Here is a 16,745-nt window from a genome sequence, read left to right as displayed (position 1 = left end):
AGCTGCGTTTTCTGTGCCCACGCTTGTCTCCCACAACCCGTCCCCCACCCCCCAAATGCTTTTTCCCCCGGGGCACACCCACCCCCCCCCCCCCGGCCCCCCAAAAAAGTGTGGTCAGAGGACAACAGAATTTCTGAGTCAGTTCTCTCCTTCCACCATGTAGATCCCAAAGATCTAACTCAGGTCACCAGGCTCGGTGGCCGGCACCTTTGCCACTTGAGCCTTCTCACTGGCTCAGAGACCCATCTTTTTTCTTTGGAGTCAGGGTCTCACTATATAATCCTGTCTGGCCTCAAACATGTCTTGATCTTGCCTCAGACACCTACATGCTGGAATTAACAGGCTTATTTATGTACATGGTGCTCTTTCTCTAGTTCCAGGAGTATAGGGATCTTCAGCTCACACTGCACAGGACTTGGCCTACAGAAGCTACTGTGTTCACTGAAAAAACACAGCTTCCTAGTACCCATCTTCCATCATGTAGAATTCGCACCCATCACTCCACTACCTGCTGTGTCTTGCTAGGTGCCATAACCCCTATCTTCTGATATGCTGACAGTACCCTGTAGGGCCAGCTATACCTGTCTTGCTGTATGATCCCTACCAGAATGTGCTGTGAGCCCCTGGAAACTGGGACAAGGTGTTTTCAGCTGTATGCAAGATCATGTAGTCCTGAACTGTTACCAGAGACAAAGTGTGGTCAGGAGATGTGTGTTGGGTCCCCAAACGACAAGAACTAGATGGCCAGGTAGGTTGTCACTTTGGCTGTAGTCACACAGAAATCTAGGTGTTGCTACAAAGACTTGGCTTTTCTCTTCTAGTTGACATAAGGTCTCACTATATAGCCCAGGATGACTGAATTTACAGTCCTCTTTCTCCAATTTAAGACATAAAAGCATCTTTAAGGTATAATTAAAGTCCACAGTGGTACAGCTTTATAATTCTGGGATTTGGGAGGCCGAGACAGGAGGATACAAAGTTCAGGATGAACCTGGGTTATATAGTGAGAACCAGTCTGAAAAATAAAGATGGATGTGGTAGTGCACATCTGTAATCCCAGCACTTGTATGGAGACAGAGGTTGAAGATGGAGCGTAACAATCGCCTCTAAGCGCAAAGGCCAGCTAGCCTGGAGTGCACAGCCCAGCAGAAACAGGATGAGACCCTCCATGAAAACAACTCCCAAAAATTGTCATTTCCCTCCACACATGGGTACACTCAGAGTAATAAATAAAAAAACAGGACCAGTGTGGTAGCTCACAACTTATAATCCCAACACTTAAGAAATTGGGGTAGGTAGAATGCTATGAGTTAGAAACCAGCCTGGAGTATATAGTGATAGAGGTTAGGCTACAGAGTGAGACCCTGTTTCCAAAACCCCAAACATAATTAAGGTCAGTTGACTACCATCCTAGATGACTTGGGAGACAGCAGGAGGATAGCAATGGGAAGGGGCCAGGGCTCAGGTTTCCCTGCAGAAGACACTGTCCTCCCCAATCCAGGCAAGCAGGGAGAGGAATGACTGGCAGGTGTGTGCACACTCTCATGCTGATGGTGACTTTCCAGTGTACGGATTTGTGCTCTTGGTGAATTATAGAGGTCCCCATGGTCTCGGGGTTTCTTTGCAAGTATGGGTCCAGTACATAAGGTGCTGGGAGCCAGGGCACTGAAGGTGTTGGGTGGGGTGGTTCCCCCAACCATGCTGAGTCACTCTAGCTATTCAACTGACAGCTGGGCCTGGCCCTGTAGCTCTGCCAGGCACTTGTCCAGGCCTGAAGGCTGTGGCCAAGCTCCCCAAAGTCCTTGGGGGAAGTGAGGCACTGGTGGGGCCCTCCCTCCCTCCCTGAAGCCCCCTCCCCAGGGCCTGCTTCCCGGAGCTGGGTTCTTCCCCAGAACCCCATGATTCATCCCTGCTGGGCCTTTTCACTTCTGCTTTGGGGCTAAAAATATAGGGACCCAGGCGTCCACTGAGCCAGGCCTCCCCACACATTGCACAATGCCTCTCACTGGAGCTCTGCTGACGCAGGGACCAAGTGGGGGCCCCAGCTGCTCCCCAGTTGGGTGTGTCTAGGTCAGGCCTCGACTTCTGCGTTTCCCCTTTCCTGGGCCAGGTGAGCCCTGGGTTTGGCTGTGGTTGAGCCAGCTGACCTTCCTCTAGCCCCAGGTACCCCTCACAGAGTCCCTGTTAGAAGTTGGGGGCAAAAGGCAACAATGGGGCTAGTAGAGAGAGGCAGGGAGACACAGGCAAGAAAGAGGTAGGATGGGGGCATAAATAGCTGGAAGGAGTTCATAGGGTGATGCAATGGGTCAACCTCAGGAAGGTCTGTCTGAAGGGCCAGCCGGCCACACCCAGGCCAGGTAGGACATGGGGATGGTAGTAGGGTCCCAGGAGCTGAGGTCATCTAGTCCACCCAGTTCCAGGTCCACCCCAGGTCAGAGCAGAGCATTAAGTGGCAGTGGGAGGGCAGGCTGGGTCTGTGCTGTTGCCATGCACGGGCCTCTGCTACCCCCTGCTGGCTTCGGCCACACTGTTCAGACTCTCCAAGAATAAATCAGAAGGAGCCAGCTGCTTTGCCTTAGGCCACTCTTCATTCACTGCCCCACCCTCCTCCTGGCCCAAGACCTCAGAGGCTGCCCCCAGGGCCAGTTGAGGGCGCTGTAGTCTTGCCTGTGACCTTGTTGGCACAGTCCAGTAGGGCGGTGTGAATGTCTTTGGCACAGGCAATCTGGGTTTTGATGACAGCCAGGTACTGTGGGTAGGGCAAGCTGTCTGGCTGCACGGCGTCTGGTTTGGTGGCCGTGGGTACCAACGTCGGAGAATGCTTCGCACTGTCACAGCTCTGCGAAAGGCACTCATGGGCCAGGCGCTGTGGGCGAGCAGGCAAGGGCACAACATCACCATCACTCAGGGACCTGCAGCTCTCCAAATCCCTACATTACCACCACCCCTTGGGCCAAACTACTAGGTCCCAGGACTCCAAAGGTCTTGTAGTTGAAGCCTGTCCCTGCCAGTTGCTTGCTGATGACCAAGGGTATGTGGCTATTCCTCTCTGAGACTGAGCCTCAGCCTCGGATTTTAAACTCTGTTTTTTGGAACAAGGTCTCACTATGTAGGACTGGCTGAGTAACTGGGATTAAAGGCCTCCACCAACATGCCCAGCTTAAATGTTTTTTGCTATTGGTGATTTTTTTTTTTTTTAAGATTTTATATTCTGTGTGTGTGTGTGTGTGTGTGTGTGTCTGTCTGTCTGTCTGTCTGTGAACTTGAGTACTGGAGACCAGAGGCCAGAGCTGGAATAACAGGTGGCTGTTAGCTCCCTGACATGGTGCTGAGAAATGAATTCAGTCCTCTGGAAGAGTGGTACATGTTCTTAACCACCAAACCATCTCTCCAGCTCCTTTTATTCATTTAAAATTTTAATTTGCAGTGTATGAGTGTTTTGCCTACGTGTTTGTTAGTGCATCCATGAGTGTAATGCCTCAAAAAGAGGGAGTCAGATCCCCTGAAACTGGAGTTATGGAAGACTATTAGCCACCATGTGGGTGCTGAGAACGAAACCTGAGTTCTCTGCAAGAGCAGCCAGTATTCTTAACTGCTCAGATATCTCTCCAGCCCCCCCACCCCCACCCCAAGCCCCTTTGTTTTTTTTGAGACAGTTTCCCTATAGCCCCAGCTGATCTGAAACTCATTATGTAGACCAGGCTGGGAAAGGCCTGCACCATCCAATCAGGCTGCCTCTTTTTTTTTTTTCCTGTGGGACAGGGTCTTGCTATATAAACAAAAGCTGGCCTCAAACTTGTGACCCTCCTCTTTAACTCCTGAGAGCTGGGACTACCAGTGTATAGAACTGAGCTAGTGAGATGACCAGAGTTCAATCCCCAGCACTCACATAGTGGAAGGAGAAAACCAACTATCACAGTGGTCCTCTGACCTCCACACATGCACTGTGGCACATGTATATCCCCACATGTGCATTCACAAAACTGAATGGAATACTCACCTCTCCTTGGCTTGTGAGAACAGGGTAACAGGTGTGTGACACATGGCACAGGCACTGTGCACTTTCTGAAGTGTGACTCAATGAACATTAGCTACTGTCATTGCTTCTGTCCTCAGCCCTTGCTTCGCCCATGGTGCCAGCACCTGGCCCTCCTCTAGCCACTCCTAGGTACTGTCCCCTGTCCCTGAACAGCACCCCTCTCATTTCCTCCCAGGGCTGCTGCTCCCCACAACTTCTCAAGTTCCTTCTCTGCGCTGATGAAGTCTGTCCCGACTCCCTGACATTCTCCATTCATCTCCCTCTCCATCAAACACTGACTCTTTTTGTGAGTCCTTGTCTGAGGGATGACTCCCTGTGGTGGGAGTTCTCTGAATCCAGCCACTGTAAGTCCATCTTGCAACAAAATGCCACTTAGCTGTTCTGTAGTGAAAGACTGTCATTCTCACAGTTGGACAGCGTTTACCAAGGCCAGCAGAAACCCTGATAAGAGCCAGGTGTGGGGCTCATGCCTGTGTTCCCAGTGATGGAAAGGTCGGCCAGGAGTTCACAGTCACCCTTCGTTACATAGTGAGTTTGGCCAGCTTGTTTCACAAAGACAAAATACAGTAAAATTGAAGCTTGGTGGGTGGGGGTTGGGACTGCTTAGTGGTACAGTTGCTTGTGTATCACCCAGGCTCCTGTTAGGAAACCCCAAAAGGCATGTATTTCACCAATGTGGACTTGGAATCTTCAGTTGCCTGCACTCTCATTTGGAGGTAAATGGATATTTCTGCTTACATCACTCCAGAAAAGTCATTAACACTTCCCATTTCCCCAAATTTCAACCACAGCTTTGAGCCTCACCCCAGAAACTCCCTCCCCAATGGTCCATCAGTCTTGTGGACTAGTAAGCTTTCATTTCCTCACAGTCCAACCCTGGCTTCCTCCTTGGGCTCCCCCTCCAGGCTCAGCTGCTCTTATGTGCCTCTCATTTCCCAGCCAGAAGTATGTCCTAAAAGGCAAATGGGTCCAGACTGCTGCTTATTCAAAACTCTTCCTTACCTGCCAGTGTACTGAGGATTATATTCAAACTCCAATAAGCCCTAACCCTACTACATCTCTGTAGACACTCTCCTGACATTCCTAAAGGACATTTCCTTCCTTCTTATGTGTGTGGGTAAACTAGGTTTTCAATCTTACTCTTGTTACTCTACCACTGAGCTATAGCCCTAATCCTAAAAAAAAAAAAAAGATTAGCCGCTAGGTGTGGTAGCACACGCCTTTAGTCCCAGCACTTGGCATCTCTGTAAGATCAAGGCCAGTCTGACCTACATAGCTAGTTTCAGGCCAGCTGGGACTACAGAGACCCTGTCTCAAACTCCCCCCACCAAATGTTTATTTTTAATTTACGATTTTAATTTTGTATGTATTTAGCCTTTGTTAGCTGTAATGTGGGTACTGGGAACTAAACCTGGTTTCTTTGCAAGGGTAGCAAGTATGTTTAACCACAGAGCCATCCTCTGACTTTTGTTTTACCTTTGTCTCTTGTTATTTCCTTTTTTTAAAGACAAGGTTTCACTCTGTAGCCCAGGCTAGCCTGGAACTTTTAAGTCTGTTTTTCAAGTGCTGGGGTTACAGGCATGAGCCACCATACCTACCTCCTTATTTTTGACAGGGTCTCACTGTGTAGCCCTGGCTAGCCTGGAACTTTATGTAAGCCAGGCTGGACTCAAACTCATAGAGATCTGCCTACCGGTGCCTTCCGAGTGCTGGGATTAAAGGCATAAGCACCAATCCTAGCTTTACTTTTTGAGACAGGATCTCACTCACTTAGTTGCCAAGACTGGCCTTGGAACCTCTGACTTTCCTGCTTCAGCCTCCCAGGTAGCTGTGCTCAGAGCCTGGCTCCTAAAGGGGACTTTTGTGTGTATGTGTTGGCATGTGTATGAGGGTGCATGTGGAGGCCAGAGGCCAACCTCAAGTGTTGCTTCTCTGGGGCTGCCCACCTTGTTTCCTGAAATAGGGTCTTTCAATGGAAATCAGGACTCTGGGCTACACTGGCTGGCCATTGAGCCCTAGAAAGCCACCTGTCTCTGCCTCCCCAGCACTGGGGTTACAAGTGTGAACTCTCATGCCCTTTCTTTTTTAAAAAATTTTTATGTGTATGTGTGCAAGTGCACCTGTGTCATGTAACACCTGAGGAGGTCAGAAGAGGGAGTCAGATCCCCTGGAACTGGAGTTACAGACAGTTGTTAGCCACCATGTGGGTGCTGGGAAACGAACCCAGGTCCTTTGTAAGAGTAGCCACTACTCTTAACCACTGAGACATCTCTCCAGTCCATGCCTGTTTTTTTTTTTTTTGTCTTTTTGAGACAGGGTCCCTTTTTAGCCTCAGCTGTCCTAGAACTCACTATGTAGACCAGGCTGGCCTTGAACTCACAGAGATCCGCCTGCCTCTGCCTCCCAAGTGCTGGGATTAAAGGCATACGCCACCATGCCCGGCCATGCCTGTCTTTTTATATGGGTGCTGGGAATAGAACTTAGGCCCTCGCTGCTTGCATAGCAGGTACTTTACAAACTACATTGTGTTGCTCTCCCCAACCCCTACTGTCCTAGCCACCATCCTCTGCTGCCTGGCCCATGCTCCATCCTGACCTCTACTACCTACACCCACTCAGGTCTCCTGGGTCCCACCCTCTTCCAAGCAGCCAAAGTTTTAGCCTCAAGCTCCTGTCTGTCCCTGGTAACCTGCCACAGGTCCCTGCCTTCCTGTAGTCTGCCTCTACCACTGTGGTCTCTCCTTTAGGTACTGTCCTAACTCCCCCTCTAGCTACCCATCGCATAGAATTCCTTGTTCCACCAGCAGCCTTTTGTGAATCACTTTCTCCCTACCTCAACCCCAGGCTTACCTGTGCCCCTGAGCTTCCCTGATCCTAGCCCTGCCTCTTCCTTCTTAAAGAGACAACTCTGGCCTAGACTTCTGTCATCATAGCCTTGACCACTCTGAGCTGTCTCTGTTTGTGGTTATATCTGACCTAGCAGCTCTGTGAGAATCGGGACACACACTGTGCCCCCAGTATCAGCACAGGTCTGGCCCAGAGGAAGTGACCAATGAGTTGGCTAACTGAATAAGCATTTTTGGCTGGGCATGGTGGTGCCCAGGATGCAGAATGAGGAAGGTCAATGCAAGTTCAAAGCCAGCTTGGTCTATAGAGGCAGTATCAGACCAGACTGGCTATGGAGTGACACCCTCTCAAAACACCAAAAAAGTTTCTTAAAGACCCCAGGGAACTAAACAGAGCTGTGGTCACTCAGTATTCAGAAAGCCACTTACCAGGCAGAGCTCCAGCTGGTCACAGAGGGCATAGAACTCCTCCAGACACTTGTCAAAGCGCTGTATGGGTCCATCGCTGCTCTTTCTACAGCCAGGGAAAAAAGGCTAACTGAAGAACTGATTGCCAGTCTCTGGGACACCAGCATGAGTGGGTAACCAAGCAAGCAAGTATTCATAAAGAAATCAATCCTATGTCTAGGTGAGCCAGATAGGGCTTGAAAAGGAGGGGGCGGGGCGGAGGGGGAGGAACTTCTAAGGTTGGGGTGGGAAGAGAGGTTTCACTTACTGCCCATTATCAATGTTCGTGTTCTGAATCAAGTTCTGGGCTGCAACCTTCATCAGAGTCTAGTTTTAAAAGAATGAGAAAGAGGAGATGAAGACGCACAAGGAAAGGTTTACATTCCTCCTTGAGATTCACCCAACCACAGGCCTTTTCTTCAGTTGACGGCTCCCTCCTGATTTCCATGCCCATACCAATTTCTGCCCGTATTTTCCCAGAGAACTGCCCTCACCCGGGTTCTCACCTGGTCTTAGCCTCCTCCCACGGGCAGAAACTGCGGATTAGAGCCAGTCCTTTTAACAGGATTTATGGACTAGAGCCGCTTCTCCCCTTAAATCCCCTACCAGCTAATCCCAGTCTCAAAATCCACTGTCAATCCTCAGAATCTTTTTTTTTTTTTGAGACAGGGTTTCAAATGTAACCCTGGCTGGCCTTGAGCTCACAGAGATCCGCCTGCCTCTGTCTCTCCAGGCGTCCGCTACCAAGCCCGTCCGCTACCAGCGAAGCGCTGGCCTCAGAACGAGTCTTACTCCTCGTCCTTGCTTACGATCTCTCCTCCAATAAACAGCCCTCAGCGCGCCTCCTCAGAGCCAGACCGCCGAAGCACGCTCGCTTCTGGCCGCGCGCGCTCCATCACCTGGAGACTCTCCTTCAGCTGCGGGATGAGCATCTTATAGCGCTGCACAGGATCGAAGTCCTGCTGCTGTTGCTGCAGGAGCCCGCTCTGCGCAGGTCCCACCAGTTGCGTAGGCTGCGACTGTTGCTGGGGACCCGGGCCACCCGCGGATCCCGGGCCCGACACGCCAGCAGCTGAGGTAGCCGCCGAAGCCTGCTGCTGGGACGCCGCCATCTTCCTTGGCTAGAGCGACGGAAGTACGCCGCAAGCGCGTCTTCCGTTGGCAAGCCGCAATTGCTGCTTAGCTCCACCTTCCAATATCTTATCCAATGAGAGGAGAGGATGTGCGTTACCGTCCAGCCACCTCAAATCCGAGGCCAGGGCTGGGGTATCTTTCCACCAATCACAAGAGGGCTTCCCACCCCCGTCCCGCCTTCTCGACCACAGCTCGCCAATCGGTGTGAGGGTCTGACCCGCACTCTAGTTGCCCGAAGGCCTCGCGGCCTGAGGAGACCTGTTTGATCTTCAGCCAGCGTCTGGGCGGCAGTTGACTGAGCGGAGCTGCGGGTCCGTGTCCGGCGCGGTCGCGCGTTTACCTCAGTCTCGGCCGAGCCCTTCCGGCCGGCCCACCTCAGCACAGCCCTTCCCCGCGGAGCCCAGCCCCTGAGCAGGCTTCTACTGAAGTCGGCACGCCCCTCCGCGTCGGGCCGCGGCGCCGCGAGGACGCCGTCCCCGCCGCCTCACCGCGATGGCGCCCACCATCCAGACCCAGGCCCAGCGGGAGGATGGCCACAGGTAGGCGCCTCGCCACCTGCCATTTTTCTTCCCGCTCTCTGTAGGAGCTTCTGCAAGCCAGGGAGTAGGCCGAGGGTGGCCGCCGTCGCTGTCGCTGGGCCTCCCAGGTCTGCCCGTGACGTCGGCAGCGCCCACCTCCGACGAACGGGGCGGGCTCCTGGGACGCGGGGTCGTTCCCTAGTCGCCTGCCACCGGGTTCGGAATTGAGCCTTTGGAGATGGTCGGGAAGGGACCTAGTCCTTGACTTCCTCCGGTGCTTCCGTCAAACCCTCTCCATCGATGTCTCTCTCTCTCCTACCAGGCCTAATTCCCACCGGACTTTGCCTGAGAGGTGAGCCGGTGCTCCGTCCAGGAGGGGTGGTGCACGGGCGTTCGGGCCACGGGGGTGCAGAGCCTGTGCACCGCGGCGCGGCCGGTGCAGAGGCCGCAGATTGCATGTTGAAGTCGGGGACAGGCTGCTGGAGTCCGCTCTCTCCTTCCTCTGTGTGGGTCTGGGGGATCAAACGCAGCTCATCAGACCTGGTAACAGGTGCCTTTGCCCACTGGAGTATTTTGCTGGCCTAAAGCCGTTTAAAATTTTTCTTTTAACTTTAAAAAAAATTTAAAAAAATATTGTATTTATTTTTATTTTACGTGTATGAGTCTATTGCCTGCGTGCAGGTTAAGTGCACCTGTGTCGTGCAATGCCCCCGGCGATAGAAGAGGCTGTCGGATCCCCTGGAACTGTAGTTATGGACAGTTGTTAGCTGCCATGTGGGTGCTGGGATTTGAACCCAGGTCTTCTGCAAGAACAACCAGTGTTCTTCACCCATGAACCACCTCTCCAGCTCATATTTTTTTGATATGCGAGTGCTTTGCCTACATGTATGTAAGCACATCTGTGTTGTGCAATGCCCACAGAAGCCAGAGGGCATCGGATACCCTGGTACTGGGGTTATGATTGCTTGGGAGATAACTATGCTGAGCCATCTCTCCAGCCCTGAGACCTAGTTTTGAGCCACTGTTTTCCCAGGTCTGGAGTGGTCTGCCGAGTCAAGTACTGCAATAGCCTCCCTGATATCCCATTTGACCCCAAGTTCATCACCTACCCCTTTGATCAGAACAGGTAAGGCTAACCTCAGGGATGGAGCAATTGCTAAGAAATATTCACTGAAGGACTGCTTACCTCATTGCGTGCTCCTCCCCCAGGCCTTGTACAATACCTACAATAGCTCATAAAGGTGCTGAGTAAATACTAAGAGAGCAAGCAGCATCCAAACCCCTTCCCACTGGGAAGACTTCAGCCCTGGGGACATTGCATTCTGAGTTTTTCCCCACAGCAGCTTAGCTTCTGGGGAGGATGAGGGTTGGGGCTGGATCAGAAAATGACAACAGGGATGTTTCTCCACCCAGGTTTGTTCAGTATAAAGCAACATCCTTGGAGAAACAGCACAAACATGACCTCCTGACTGAGCCAGACTTGGGGGTCACCATCGACCTCATCAACCCTGACACCTACCGCATCGATCCCAATGGTGTGTGGGGAGATAGGGAGGGTCTGCCGTAGGCCAGCAAAGGCCAGGCCTGGGCCTCCCTCATGGTCCTCCTGCCCCTCCATCCCTAGTTCTCCTGGATCCAGCTGATGAGAAGCTTTTGGAAGAAGAGATTCAGGCCCCCACCAGCTCTAAGAGGTGAGAAGATACACACGAGTACTGAGGTAAACTCTTCAAGCATGGGGTCCTGAGATGCCTAGTCTGTTTCAGATCCCAGCAGCACGCAAAGGTGGTGCCGTGGATGCGGAAGACAGAGTACATCTCCACTGAGTTTAACCGCTATGGTATCTCCAATGAGAAACCTGAGGTCAAGTAAGTAGCAGAGAGGTGTGTGTGTATGTATATAGGACTTCAGAAACGTCCAGTGACCCCTAAAGACTCTTGTTTCCTCCTAGGATTGGGGTTTCTGTAAAGCAGCAGTTCACAGAGGAAGAAATATACAAAGACAGGGACAGCCAGATCACAGCCATTGAGAAGACTTTTGAGGATGCCCAGAAATCGGTACTTAGGGGACTGGGATGGAGAGACACAATGGTGTGACCTGGGCTCTTCCTCCTCCTCACCCTTTTTGCTCCACCAGATCTCCCAGCATTACAGCAAGCCCCGAGTGACACCAGTGGAGGTCATGCCTGTCTTCCCAGACTTTAAGGTCAGGCTCAGGGTAGGAGGCAAGAGCAGCTTCCTATGCCTGTCCAGGGTCCAGACTGATCCCAGTACCTTCCACTTCCTAGATGTGGATCAACCCATGTGCTCAGGTCATTTTTGATTCAGACCCAGCCCCGAAGGACACAAGTGGGGCAGCTGCATTGGAGATGATGTCTCAGGCCATGATCAGGTCAGTGGTCCTGCCACCTACCTTGACCTGCTAATCCCTCCACCCATCACCGTCACCACCACCACTACCTTGGTGTTTTTGAGATTGGGTATCATCCTGTAGCCCAGTCTAACCTCTGAACTCCTGGCAATCTTCCTGCCTCATACCTATCACACCTACTGACTATCTCTCTTCTCCTAACTAGGGGCATGATGGATGAGGAAGGGAACCAATTTGTAGCTTATTTTCTGCCTGTGGAAGAGACACTGAAGAAACGAAAGCGGGACCAGGAGGAGGAGATGGACTATGCACCAGATGACGTGTGCGTGGGTTGGGGTTAAGTCTTGGGGACTGAAATGTTGTGTCCTTTTCTCAAGGATAAATGAGCTGACCCTGCACTTCATCCTCAGGTATGACTACAAGATTGCTCGGGAATATAACTGGAATGTGAAGAATAAGGCTAGCAAGGGCTATGAGGAGAACTACTTTTTCATCTTCCGAGAGGGTGACGGGGTTTACTACAATGAGCTGGAGACCAGGTACTCAGCACTGCCTCATTCATCACCTGTGCTTCTCAAGACTGTGCATGCAAGAGCCACCCTGGAGGTCTTACGTATTTGTGAGAGCAGCAGGAGTCTGCTTATGCATATTGGCTGGTCCTAATCTAAATCTGAAGGAAAATCTTCATTAATGCAGGGCACAAACCCAGTGTTCTTTCTCCTGATATTAGTACAAAATTTCACGGGCAAGTAAATAGTCAAAGTAGAAGGTGACACACAAAACTACATGAGGCATTTTGTTTTGCAGTGCTGGGGAGGAACCCATGGCCTTGTGCAGGCCAAGCCAAGTACGCTTACTCTACTATTGAGCTACACCCCCTCATCCTAATATGGTTTTTTGGGTGTGTGTTGTACGTGTACATGCCTGTGGAGGCCAGATGTTGATGTCAGGTGTCTTGTCTATTGGTTTCTGTGTGTATGTGCATGCCACATGGAGGTCAGAGAACTGAGGGGTAAGGGGGAACGGTTTGTTTTCCCCTTCCACCATGGGGTGTCAGGGATCAAATTCAGGTCCTCAGTCTTGGTGGCAGACACCTTTACCTGCTAAGCCATCTGGCCAGCCTTATGTCCATCTTATTTTTTGAGATAGGGTCTTCCTTTAGCCCCAGCTGGCCTGAACTCACTATGTAGATCAGGCTGGCCTCAACTTCAGAGATGGCCTGCTTCTGCCTCCTGAGTGCTGGGGTTAAAGGTAAGTGTATTGACTGCATATAGTGTACCAGTGTCATGCAATGCCCATGGAGGTCAGAAGAGGGTGTCAGATCCCCCGAATACCAGTTACAAATGATTGTTTTAGGGATGGTTGTTAGCAGTCAATGCTCTCTTAACTGAGTCATTTCTCTAACCTCTAAGACAGTTTCTTACTGAACTTGGAGCTAGGTTGGCTGTCAGTGAGCTCCAGGTATGCCTGTCTCTGTTCTCTCCCCCCAGAGCTGGGGTTATAGATGTGCTTCAGCAGGCCTGGGCTTTACAAATACAGATCCTCATGCTTTCATGGCAGACACTTTACCAATTGAGCTCTTTCTTCAACCCCCCAACACGTTAAAGGTAACATTTGACAATTCAGAAAAAGAGACTTTTAAGTCTCTCCCTGTGATTGAAAGTTAACTTGTCATAGTACTCCTAGGGCTGAGAACTGGGAAAGTAAGACTTGAGTTTCTGCTAACAGATCCCAAGTTCTGATCCCACAGTCTGACTGGAAACATGAAAGAAAGGCCTCTAGGTAACAATAACAAGAGTAGCATCACATTCCATTTTCAGTCCACTGTTGCTGTTGTTCCTGTTCAAAAGCCAGATACTCAGATTTGCCATTTTCCAGGTTTTTTTTTTTTTTTTTTTTTTTTGAGACAGGGTCTCCTTGTAGCCCCAGCTGTCCTAGAACTCACTATGTAAACCAGTCTGGCCTTGAACTCAGAGATCCACCTGCCTCTGCCTCCCGAGTGCTGGGATTAAAGGTGTGCACCACCATGCCTGGCCTCATTTCCCAGTTTTTAAGTGTTGGGTAACTCACATCACACAGGCATAAATATCCCATATATATCATCTCTCTCATCCACTGCATATAAAATCCTTCCCTGGTGTGCGCTGGGTCAAACATTGATGGGGAACCAAGTGTCAGGTGAGATTGGGCCCTGATAATCTTTGACCAAATCTTTCCCCTTCTACAAATGCCCACTGCAGAGTCCGCCTTAGTAAGCGCCGGGCCAAGGCTGGGGTTCAGTCAGGTACCAATGCCTTGCTTGTGGTCAAACACCGGGACATGAACGAGAAGGAATTAGAAGCCCAGGTAACAAACTCTTCTGGTCCAGGATACCTACAGGGAGGGTAGTAGCGAGCACAGGGACAGAGGTCTGACAGAACACCTATCCTTTCCCAATGTGCTAGGAAGCACGGAAGGCTCAGCTGGAAAACCACGAACCAGAGGAAGAAGAGGAGGAGGAAATGGAGGCCGAAGAGAAAGAAGGCGGGGGCTCAGGTAAATAGGGACTGGTCACACCCTACGAGTGTGGGGAGTGTGGGTAACAGGGTCTCACCTGTCCCTGCTTCCTCACAGATGAGGAGCAGGAGAAAGGCAGCAGCAGTGAGAAGGAGGGCAGTGAGGACGAGCGTTCTGGCAGTGAGAGTGAACGGGAAGAGGGTGACAGGGACGAGACAAGTGACAAAAGTGGCAGTGGCGAAGATGAGAGCAGTGAAGATGAAGCCCGCGCTGCTCGGGACAAAGAGGAGATCTTCGGTAGTGATGCTGATTCAGAAGATGATGCCGACTCTGATGATGAAGACAGAGGGCAGGCCCACGGGGGCAGTGACAACGACTCAGACAGTGGCAGCGATGGGGGTGGCCAGCGGAGCCGCAGCCAGAGCAGGAGCCGCAGCGCCAGCCCCTTCCCCAGTGGCAGTGAGCACTCTGCCCAGGAGGACGGCAGTGAGGCTGCAGCCTCCGACTCCAGTGAGGCTGACAGTGATAGTGACTGAACCCCAGAGCTGGCCGCAGAAGCCAGCACAGAAACCATTCTTAGAGCAGGAAGGCACTTTTCTAGTGGTCCGCCTGGTTGCGCCCCCTACCCCTCAACCTTTGCTGTTAATAAAGGCCACCTCCTTTGACTTGCTCTGATCTTCACCCAACCCATCCCTCCCCCAGGTCCTCAAGGACCTTCACTTGAGGCACAGAAGCAATGCCCCTGGGTTTCACAGGAAATGCAGAATAACAAAGATCAGAATCTCTTTTTTTTTTTTTTTTTCCAAAATAAGCCCAGACCATTAAACAATTGAAACTCCAACAAATAAGTCTTCTCCAACAGCGAGAAAAATGTACAGTTACTCAAAGCTGATTCTGCCAGTGGGGCTGGGGACAGAAGTGGGTGGGGAGGGAAACCATGGAGGGGCCTGGGGAGCTGGGAGGGTCAGGGTCCTGCCTGTCAGAGTGCGGCCGCCTGCGTCCTACACTCTGCTGTCAGGTGGGGGGTAGCTCTCACCTCCCTCTGGGGGAAGGTATCCCTCACCACCTTCCAGTGCCAGGCAGGGTCAGTCACCCTGATGGGGAGTGAACAAGACAAGACTGGACCGGCTGGGGGAGGTGAGGGTCCTGTGAGAGGGACATCCTGCTTTATTCCAAACAGGTGGCTGTTCACCCCGCTTCCCACGGCTACTGGGAGGGGCTGGAGAAGCCCGGGAGCTTGAGGGGAATGAGCAAAGGCACAGAAACCTGGAGGGCCGGGGTGGGGACTTGCATAGGTTGATGAGTGTGCAAGAGGTACATAAATACACCTGACACCCCGCCCAGCCCGGCACTGGGAGGAGGTGGGGACCAGATGCAGGTCCCCAGGGCCACTCTACCCCCTGGGTTCTCCCTCGCTGGGCTCAGAGCAGGGGAGGGACCAGGAGGCAGGGGCAAGGTCTAGGGGATGGGCTGACAGTGCAGGGAGGACTGTGGTTTTCAATTTTTTTTTTTTCCCCAACATTTTGTATCTTTAATAACATACACAATGGTTACCAGCCATATTCATAACAAAAGTTATTCATAAAATGTATCTAAAAATAACATTTTTTTTCCTTTTCGGTGTGAAAAGCTTGAGAATGTCCCAATGAGGGGGGCAAAAGGGGTTGGAATAGGGGAACCATGGCTTCCCCACAATCTGAACCCCCAAATCCCCTCCCTCCACCTGGGCCCCAGCACCAGCCCTCATCAATAACAAGGGAGCAAAGGGTTTGTATGACTCGGGCCAGGCTGCACCTCTGGGTTATGATATAGTGTTCCACTTACATGAGGTCATGACATAACAGGGGGGCGGGGGGGGGTAGGAGAGGTTGAAAGAAAGAGGGGTGGGAAAAAAACCAAAAACCGAACAATCCCCTTTCTTGGGTTCCTACCCCCAAGTCTATCACCAACAGACCTGAGGATTGAGAAGGGTGTATCAGTGGAGGAAGGGGACATTAAGGCAACAGACTTCCTGACCTCACCGCTGTCCAGGCTGCCCACCTTCAACCTCTGCATCTGGGGGCTGGGATTGGGGAAGGGCAAGGGGGACTGGAGGAGGGGGCTCTGCCCTCTCCCCTCAAAGTTCAGGCTCCCCCTGCCACTGTCCTGGCTCAGAGAAAGGCCTGGGGACTCTAAAAATGACAGGGAATGATCAGAGAAAAACCGTTAAGAACTATATAAATATGTATCTTAAATAGGCCTAAGAAATTAATTTTAGAGAACCTCTGATAAACAGGGCAAGAGGGGAGGAAGATGGCGCCTGTCCCAGGGAATGGCAGAATGGGGAAGAGTAGGGGCAGGGGAGAGGGCTCCTCTCCAGTGACATAGTGGCGAGCAGGCTGTCCACACTGCTCATTCCCCCATTGTCATGTTTCTGAGCAGGCTGCACAAGGTTTGTCTCTAGGGGTCTGCTCCCTCAGAGAGGGACAGGTGTCAGCAGTCTGGAAGAGGCAGGGGTGGGATGGGGCCAGTGGGGGATTTGGGAGGGAAGGGGCAGGCAGTCTGGTTGGTCCTTGCCCCCTTTATCCTGGCTGCCCCCTCTATTCCCTGGCCTCAGCCGAGATCCCTCAACGGGCCTAGGAGTGAGCAAGGCATGTGCCAATGTTAAACAAAAGTTAAAAGGATGAGAGAGTAGAAAAATACTAGAATGTATAGCTGTGCCAGCCCACCCTTTTGCTGCCGAGGAGAAGCCCGTTGGGGGATGGCCCCGCCCGCCGCCCGGGGAGCCTATGGGTGCGCTGGGCTGTGGGTCCCGTCAGATGGTGGAGGTTTTGTCTGTCCCATCTGTGGTAAGAAAGGGAGGAAGGGAGGAGGATCAGGAACTGGGGGGAGGGCGGAGGAAAGGCACTCACGTAGCCAG

General features: G+C 51.8%; 3 protein-coding genes across 4 annotated transcripts in view; 1 reads left to right on the top strand and 2 right to left on the bottom strand.

Moving 5' to 3' along the window:
• Positions 1–1,249: 1,249 nt before the first annotated feature.
• Med29 (mediator complex subunit 29) lies at positions 1,250–8,512 on the bottom strand. Its single transcript, XM_008853955.3, has 4 exons — positions 8,231–8,512; positions 7,600–7,658; positions 7,314–7,398; positions 1,250–2,866 (listed from the first exon to the last, which is right to left on the bottom strand). The coding sequence occupies exons 1-4, from the start codon at positions 8,441–8,443 to the stop codon at positions 2,624–2,626; spliced, it is 600 nt and encodes a 199-aa protein (XP_008852177.1). The 5' UTR covers positions 8,444–8,512; the 3' UTR covers positions 1,250–2,623.
• A 102-nt stretch (positions 8,513–8,614) lies between these two features.
• Positions 8,615–14,634, top strand: Paf1 (PAF1 homolog, Paf1/RNA polymerase II complex component). The gene is made up of 14 exons (XM_008853956.3): positions 8,615–9,004; positions 9,306–9,335; positions 10,017–10,109; positions 10,397–10,518; positions 10,608–10,674; positions 10,747–10,848; positions 10,932–11,037; positions 11,117–11,185; positions 11,268–11,371; positions 11,556–11,672; positions 11,761–11,889; positions 13,591–13,696; positions 13,795–13,885; positions 13,964–14,634. Exons 1-14 carry the CDS (start codon positions 8,958–8,960, stop codon positions 14,380–14,382), a joined length of 1,602 nt encoding a protein of 533 aa, XP_008852178.1. The 5' UTR covers positions 8,615–8,957; the 3' UTR covers positions 14,383–14,634.
• A 10-nt stretch (positions 14,635–14,644) lies between these two features.
• Samd4b (sterile alpha motif domain containing 4B) overlaps positions 14,645–16,745 on the bottom strand; it is a 38,621-nt gene continuing 36,520 nt past the window's right edge. The window contains exon 13 of one of the 2 annotated variants that reach the window (XM_008853958.3): positions 14,645–16,669. In XM_008853958.3, the coding sequence (XP_008852180.1) occupies positions 16,641–16,669 (29 nt within the window). In that variant the 3' untranslated portion in view covers positions 14,645–16,640. The remainder of the gene's footprint in view (positions 16,670–16,745) is intronic. The other variant, XM_008853959.3, reaches the window with a different exon arrangement.

This window comes from Nannospalax galili, unplaced genomic scaffold (assembly GCF_000622305.1).
Source record: "Nannospalax galili isolate Female #2095 unplaced genomic scaffold, S.galili_v1.0 scaffold886, whole genome shotgun sequence".
Lineage (NCBI taxonomy): Eukaryota > Metazoa > Chordata > Mammalia > Rodentia > Spalacidae > Nannospalax > Nannospalax galili.
The sequence above is the reverse complement of the archived record's forward strand: the minus strand, read 5'-3'. Positions and strand labels throughout refer to the sequence as shown.

What these genes read in the sequence shown, in the direction of transcription:
- Med29 (XM_008853955.3), bottom strand. Translation starts at nt 8,443, where the DNA reads ATGGCGGCGTCCCAGCAGCAGGCTTCGGCGGCTACCTCAGCTGCTGGC. An exon ending in ACGAACATTGATAATGGGCA is followed by an intron (nt 7,399 to 7,599) that starts GTAAGTGAAACC and finishes CCCTGGCTGTAG; the next exon opens with AAAGAGCAGCGATGGACCCA. An exon ending in ACCAGCTGGAGCTCTGCCTG is followed by an intron (nt 2,867 to 7,313) that starts GTAAGTGGCTTT and finishes GCTCGCCCACAG; the next exon opens with CGCCTGGCCCATGAGTGCCT.
- Paf1 (XM_008853956.3), top strand. Translation starts at nt 8,958, where the DNA reads ATGGCGCCCACCATCCAGACCCAGGCCCAGCGGGAGGATGGCCACAG. An exon ending in CACCGGACTTTGCCTGAGAG is followed by an intron (nt 9,336 to 10,016) that starts GTGAGCCGGTGC and finishes CTGTTTTCCCAG; the next exon opens with GTCTGGAGTGGTCTGCCGAG. An exon ending in GACTATGCACCAGATGACGT is followed by an intron (nt 11,673 to 11,760) that starts GTGCGTGGGTTG and finishes CTTCATCCTCAG; the next exon opens with GTATGACTACAAGATTGCTC.